General features: G+C 27.1%; 1 protein-coding gene across 1 annotated transcript; it reads right to left on the bottom strand.

Annotated features, from left to right (window-relative positions):
* Positions 1–281: 281 nt before the first annotated feature.
* LOC132924912 (uncharacterized) lies at positions 282–6771 on the bottom strand. Its single transcript, XM_060989352.1, has 5 exons — positions 6485–6771; positions 3731–4367; positions 1629–1697; positions 1440–1532; positions 282–401 (listed from the first exon to the last, which is right to left on the bottom strand). The coding sequence occupies exons 1-5, from the start codon at positions 6769–6771 to the stop codon at positions 282–284; spliced, it is 1206 nt and encodes a 401-aa protein (XP_060845335.1).
* Positions 6772–8395: the final 1624 nt, after the last annotated feature.

Below are 8395 nucleotides of genomic sequence, written 5' to 3'. Positions count from 1 at the left end.
TATAATTATATGTGGCATGATCACGTGTTGCTACATTTTGTACCGTTGTTGTTTTAGCCAAAAAAAAAAAAAATCGTACACTTAACATTGTATATAGATTTTTCAACTAGGTAAATATAATTTAAAAAAGACATTTTTAATTAAAAAATTAGTTGAATTAAATTGATATGGTACACCTTAAAAAAAAAATTTATAAGGGCGAGGCCAGATAAAAATAAATTGTTATTATAATAAACAATGCAGACAAAGTCACAAGTATTAGCTAGTTTATAATATTCACTTTATTTTGCGGTAAATAATTTATCTATATAGATTTTTGTATCATTGTTCAATTTCAATATCATTGGATGATTTTTCATCTGTATCATTGTGATCATTCCACTAAAAAATAATACAATTATCTGCAAAACAAACAAACACAATAGATAATAAGTTTAACAGACCGAAAACCTACAACTTAAAACAAATACCTACAAAATAATATTTTAACTTATATTTTTATTTAACATTTTGCAATTTAATAATTAGATTAGTGACTCTTAACTTGTGTTTCACGTCACACCACTGTGTTCAACGGTCATAATTCATAGGTGTGCAAAGACTAGGTGTCCTATAATTTTGTCAGTGCTAGACTTACGTATAAGCTACACAAGCTATAGCTTAGGGCTCCCTAAAAATTGTACAAATAAACATTTGTTATATTCTAAATTCCATGTATAACTGTTATACATGAGGCCTCCGGCCAACACAAAAAAATAAACTTTTACGCGGAATGGTTCAATACTGAGAAATATTTCGTGTATTGAATATTATTATTATGAGATAGTTTTAAGTTTTAAGTTTGTTATAAATAAAAATAATATTAAGTTAAATATTATTATTTTAATTATCTATATACTTCTTAATTGTATTTTAGTTTATCCCTCTGTATTATCCCTGAAAATCATATCTGGTATTGACATATAATCTTAGGCCGAGTTAAAATACAATTTTTAAGGAGGAGCCTAAAATATTTATTCGTTTGATTTAGCTCCCCTAATGGTATGAACTTTATACGATGTATAAAAATCTAAAAGGGCTCCGAATGATTTTTTATTAGAGGGGGGTCCCTCCAAAAACCCCCTATTTCCGTCTATGCATATAATATTTGCACTTATTATAAAGAGCCCCATATCTCAAATAGCTAAAGCCTTATTAAGTCTAAATCCGGCCCTGAATTTTGTACTAAGTATATCTACCTACCTAATATTTAAACAATATTTTTTTTGTAACATTCCGTCAAAATACATGCCGTACTTATTATAGAAAAAATGACGAAAATTTAAAAATTGTTATGAACTAATAGAATAGATACAAACCAAACAACACGATGGCTTAAAAGAAAAATAAATCTCTAGTTCTGATATGATTGGTTAACAATAAACCAATTGAATACGTACGGTTGTAACGAGATTTAAATTGATATCGAAAAATCCAATTGCCGTAACTTGGTCTGAATTGCAAGCTGATACTTGATTCATAAACATTTTGATCTGAATAATAATAAATTACAGAATACAATAATCTTAATATCGCTCGTTTTTTTTTTTAAAAAGAAACTATTAATACAAAAATTAAATATATTTTACTTGTCTTTTTATATCCAAGTGTAAATTTGATATTCGATATGATCGTAGAAATGATATAATTTCCAATCTCTGTAAAAATAATTTTAAAATACTCTTTTTTTTTTTATCAGATCTCATTAGCATATTTTTGGGTCAAAAGTAAAAGTTCTTAGCACTTAAATAAAAGGGAAAATTAAAAAAAAATAAAAAACGTTAAATTGAAATTTCTGCTAATTGCTTATGTTAAAATGTTCTGTGCATAGTATAATTTAAAAAATATTTTGGCTCTTTTGAGCCACCTATGACTTATAAAATTTGAAAATAGATATCATAAATGATTATGGCTATTAAAAATAATAAAGATGCTTAAAAAGTATATTTTAAGTATAGCAAAAATTGTTTTATTTAAAATTAACTTTAATTTTTGGAATATCGAATAACTCTTTTTGTATTTTTTGCCCAGAAAGCAAATAATCGATAACTGAATTCAAACAACCCAGACAATCAATATTAACTAACATACTATATAAATAAATGCGTAGATTTAATAATCTAAATGGGTTTCAGCTGCCCCCAAAAATATAGATATAATTCCCGTAGGTACCACAAATTAACTACCTCAGAGTTCACATCAATAAAGAATGTTACGAACAAGTAATGAGTTTCCACCGGCAAATATTCCTCAAACACAAAGATCTTCCTAAACTTCCTAACTATTTAGTAATTACGTTAAATTAAAAGCAGTTATGAATTTTTTTCACCAACGATACAATAACTTGTTTCTTATGTAAAGCCATTTGGACACGCGACAAATAATTTCGAAATTAATATCAAAAACAAATTGGGAAAAAACCCCCTACCCAACACAAGCCAAACAAATAAGACAGTCAATACCACTGAACCACTGAAGACTGTACCGAAATAATAAAAAATACTCTCACTCCTACAAATACCATGCTAGATATATAACATGATAATTGATTGAACCGAAGAAACCAAGCTTTTTCTTCTAACAAATAATTATTTTGAGGAAACACTGACTTCTACACGAAACGATGGATATAAAAGATCAACGACTCGTCGTTCTCAAAATCTTTGAACTTTCCAAACAACTCGCTACTACTTACTACTATCACCATAAACGAGAACGCTACCAAGAAAATAAAGCAATGAATATTTACACACTGATCTAAAAAAACAAATATCAACATATCAACATACGATTTGCCGATGACATTGTGGTAATAACAGAGAGTGAAGGTGACATACAGCGTGCAGTTGAAGAAATGGATGAAATGCTGAAAACATCAGAAATGAAAATAAATAGTACAAAAATGAAGATCTTAGTCTGCGCCAGAGACCCTAAAGTAAAAGCTAATATATAAATAGGTAATCAAAATCTGGAACAAATAGAAGAAATGGTATACCTAGGGAGCAAAATCACATCTGATAGTAAGAGTGTCCACGAGCTAAAACAACGCATAGCATTAGCAAAAACTGCCTTTAGTAAAAAACATAAGTTGCTCACTTCAAAAAAGATACATCTCAATATCAAGAAGAGACTTATAAAAACATATGTATGGAGTGTTGCAACATATGGATGTGAAACTTGGGTAATAAATGATACCGAAAAGAAAAAACTAGAAGCCTTCGAGATGTGGTGTGGAAGCGTATGGAAAAGATAAGCTGGATAGAGCGGAAAATGAACGAAGAAGTACTTAGAACAGTGGGAGAAAAACATGCACTCATAAAAACGATTAGAGAAAGACGGCGGAAATGGTTGGACATGCCCTGAGATACTGAGAAGAATTGCATAATATAATATTAGATGGTATGATAAAAGGAAAGAAAATTGTAGGACGTCCCCGGAACTCTTATATAGGACAAATTAAATGTGATGCAAAAGTCAAAACCTTTAAGGAACTTAAAGAAAAGGCGAGTAATCGGTTAGAATGGAGAATTGGAGTTGTAAACCAACTTTCGGGTTGAAAAAAAAAAAGTTAAATATAAATAAACAGACATACATTTTTCAAGTTTTATTAATTTAATGTTTTTAGTTAAGGTAACAACAAAAAGGAAACAAAAGTACTAGGGTGAGCTGGCCGATTAAGACTTTTAATTACCTTCTCATTTATTATTGAAACGAAAATGATAATAGACATCAAAAATGTGATAATTTGTACGTGAACCATCAGTGGTATTAATTTTTCCAAGATACTTTTGTTAAAATGCTTGCTGGATATTCCACTAATGTTGACAATAAAATGAATACTGACAAGCATACTGATAAAGCTGGATGAGAAGAAACACAAAAGCAATGGACCGTAACTTAGAGTAAACATTTTTAACAATTCGCATAGTTCGGAGTGTAACAGCCGCGTGTTTTCCATTACATCCACTGTTTTGTCGTGTGTCCATTGACCAGGAACGATAACTAAGTCGGCGGGGAGACATTTCCAAACATCGTTTAACGTCTGGAATCTGACAAATATGTTTTGAAGAAAGAAACACGAAGTAATCGTAACTACATAATCCATAATATACGGGGGAAGGAATAATGCATGATGTAATAATAATATAATGTTTTCTGCTTTTGGGTGCCATAAATACAAATATATGCATTTAAATCCAATAAAGTATAATGATAATGAAATAAAAATCGTATCCCAACGTCTTTTTGTCCATGAACGTTGTGGGATCAACATATTTCTCGAGAGTGTTGTAATTTTTCGATCAAACTCTATAATGCCATTTATAAATCTGCAAAACAAAACAATAACAATTAATTCGTTTTATCATTTATTTTGATGGTATGATTTTCTTAAAATATTTGATTTGAATACAGCCTTTATCGTAGAAAAGTATTTATTCAACTAAATGTATTAACATATATATATTATTAATACTACTGAATGTTGATTAATGTATGATATTCCACTTTTATGATAATATTAAAGTATAAAACTTTTTATGAATTAAAACTCATATTATGAATGGTAAAAAAATATTTTTGTTTCACACCTATGAATGATAATAAGTAAGTACCTAACCAGAAATTCCGTTAGAGATTAGACTCTTGTTGATCGATTATTTTATTTTGCTGTAACTCAAAAAGAAATCATTCATGTAAATACTTGAAATTTTCACCAAATGTTTATATTATTAACGTTATCTATTTACGATTACATTTTCAAAATATTTTGACTTTTTTAAAGCTATTTAGAGACAATTGAAATTTTCGATTTTTCTAAGTTTTTTTTTTGAAATGCCCATAAAAATTGCTATTCTAAAAAATCTTAAAAATTTAATAGAAGGTAATATTAATTGCACTTATCGCAGTAAAAAAAGAAATAAAAATTGTTAGTCACAGTTTTTGTTAATAAGCATTTAAAGTTGTATTTATATACAAATATTTAAATATATTTTTTTTTTATATTTAAATATTTGTATATAAACATATAAATGATTACAAAATTTGTCAAAATTGAAAATTTTTTTATCTCGGTTATGAAAATTCATACAATTTTTATGATTTATACCTAAGGTTAAAATTCCAATACAAGGTTCTCCATAAATTTTTCTTCAAATAACTGTAAAAAAAAAATTCCAGTGTCAATATAGAAAATAGATTATGAGCGCATGAAATTTAATTCATTCAAAATAACGATATATCCTAAAACGATTAAAAGGATTTGTTGTTATTCAAAAAGTATATGTCGTAGAAATTTAGACAACTATTGATTCCAAAGCTTGAGCCCTTAGTTTGAAAATATCACAAGTGTTGTTTGAAATCATTTGTATTTCATCTTGTGTGGGGTTACAATGATATGTTCTTGGTGTGAATACAAACATTAATTCAAATGGAGTTGATTGTGTAGATTTGTTAAATGTATTATTAATGATCAATAGATCATTGTATCCTTCCTATGTCCTTGTCCCAATCTGTTTCTTCCTAACAAGTGGTTGTCAACATAGATAAAATGGTTAGGCTCAGCCCCTCACTCTATCCGTTGGCCTTGGGAGTAGCTATCGCATTTCTTACATGTATAATGTTTCTAGACTTGCACATTTCTTCAAATTCTTTTCCAGTATAGTCTGTACCACGAGCACTGATTATTCTGACCATAGGGCCAAATATATTTGATATTTGGGTCGTAATTCGTCATCTGTGATCACGATGATCACTATTATATCATTAGTATCCTACTTCTAAATATTAACTACATAATAATTAATAAAATAAATACAGTGATTTAAGTATAACTGGATATTTATTTGTCCAAACATTGTGGCTCTCGGTCGTTAACTAACGTCTAATACAATCTAACTTCCAACCTAATCAGTAAGACTTCTTGTCCTTAACTCAATTTTATGTTTATAATCGTTAGTTATTAGTCGAATTTCTACTGTACCATAAATTAAAGAAGTTAGGGTTTTTAATCAATCAATGTTAGTTATTGCCTTGTTGGTGAAATAATTGGTTGTCAAAGCAAAGAAATATAAAATTATTGTTTTGGTTTTTGTTTTTAGTATTGGTGTCCATCGACTTTATAACCTACTTCATTAAAAATTAGATGTTTATAAATATTTATTATTAACTTTTTAAATAAATATGAGCATAATCCAAAATCGGTTATTATTTAAAAACATTAATAACTTATCATGCCATTTTATACCATTTCGTTAAAAACCATTTAAGTTAATTTAAATTAAATTTTAAAAAGTTAATATTAACTGAACTTAAATTTTTAATTTAATTTTTCCCACTATCTAGGCTTGAAAAAAAACTAATTTTGTAAATCATGTACAATTAAAACAAACAAACAAAAAATATTACACCCTTGTATAATTCACGTATAAAAATAATTAATAGATACTTGATTATCCATTTTGTTCTTAGTCTGGCTGCGATAATGATGAACCAAAATTTAGTACTATTGATAATTTGAAGTATGTGAACATCTTTATCAAACTGTTGAAAGTATATATAAGTGATGATGATCAATGCCATCATTCGTGTTATTTCTAGAAATACATGAAACGTTGAATTTATATTATGAACCAATAATCCAGTTGGTTCCATGGTATATGAAGTATGAATTAAACCTATACACTTGGATAAAATTATAATAGGTCTTGAGGTTATTTGAAAAACAGTTGCCATCTCGATAAAATGTATTACCTAAACTGAAATTAAAATATAAGGAATTGTTTTTTTTATGTTAGAAATTCTTAGCAATGCAATTATGATGTCACTCGAATTTAACGACCGTTAAAACCAATAACAAACATCTTTACTTATTCATATAATATTTTCTCATTATACAACATTAATAATTTAATTGAAAATTATTTTGTGTGCGGTTTTTGTCTATTTACCTTTTTGGGGTCAAAATAAAAAATGTGCGGTTTTTAAATGGAATCAGTTAAAACAGAAATTAAATGCATTATGAAAGTATTTTAATGAATTAAAACAATGTAATTAAGAAATTCAAAAACATCATGTTTACAATAAATATGTATTTGCATACTGTTCTTAATGCAATTTAACTATTCGTAGAAGTTTAAAGTAATAAATATTAGTAAATAAATTTAGAATTTTTATTATACTAAAATTTATCCCCCACTCACCTATAAAATGTATCAAACAATGCTTAACACTTAAAATCGATATTTTCGTTTATTACAGTGGGATTTTTAATAATATAATTCCATTATGAAATACAATTATATAAAAATACATAACTTAAATACTATATGCATAGAGAAATTTAATAGATTATATTAATAAAATATAATATACCATTACTTAATGTAAAACACTGAGTAGGTTTTTTGATGTCATAAATTTTATTACATTTTAATGCAATACCCTTCACTGAGTTCACTGCCTTAAAGGACATTATTTTATTTTATTTTTTTTAAATTTTAAGTTTATTGGTGTATTACTGCAGTCAACACAATGAACAACGTATTTATAATTATATTAATTAAATGATAAAAATATATTGATCTTTATTTTTAAGATTCATATTCTATACCTCAGTTTGATCATTATTGTGAGAGTGCTACTAGTATTAGGTACCATAATATAAATTATTATTAATATTATTAAAACTGAAAAAATGAAGTAACAACATTTTTTTGTAAGTGTAATAAATAAATAAATAAAATTAGTTTTTGCTAGAGTCTCAAGGATTAATCCGAATTTCTAAGTGTTCATTAATTCACTTTTAGGTAGTTCAATTAAATTCACTTATATTCACTTATATATAACACAATTTTAGATATTTCATTATTTTCTCTTCAATTATTTGTTTGTATGGATTTACGGCAGCCAGTACTTATTTTAATGGTAAAAATATATCGTACTATGGTGGAAAAGGTGTCTTGAGATTATACTTAAAGACACTGCAGCAGTCAGAGTAGTTTTCATTTAACCTTTATTTAGATTATTGTAGTATTGTCCTTTATATACTTTTGATAAGTAGCAGTCGAATAAAACGTTAAATCTATACGATGCACTAATGCACTATGCACTTGTATATTACTGTGTGTATTTTAGAACAGATTCAAATTTTCAGGACCATAAAATGTTTGTTGAATGGGTCTCATGTCATAAAGATAAAGTCTACACTTATTTGATTTGTCACCTATAATAATTACATTTTATACTTTTATAGGATCAATATATGCTAATTTAAGAGATTTGTTATTGTCATTTTAGGTTTATCAAAAGCGTTATAGTTTTCTAGATTCCACAATGCAATTATTTTAACATTATTGAC

This window comes from Rhopalosiphum padi, chromosome 3 (genome assembly GCF_020882245.1).
Source record: "Rhopalosiphum padi isolate XX-2018 chromosome 3, ASM2088224v1, whole genome shotgun sequence".
Classification (NCBI taxonomy): domain Eukaryota; kingdom Metazoa; phylum Arthropoda; class Insecta; order Hemiptera; family Aphididae; genus Rhopalosiphum; species Rhopalosiphum padi.
The sequence above is the reverse complement of the archived record's forward strand: the minus strand, read 5'-3'. Positions and strand labels throughout refer to the sequence as shown.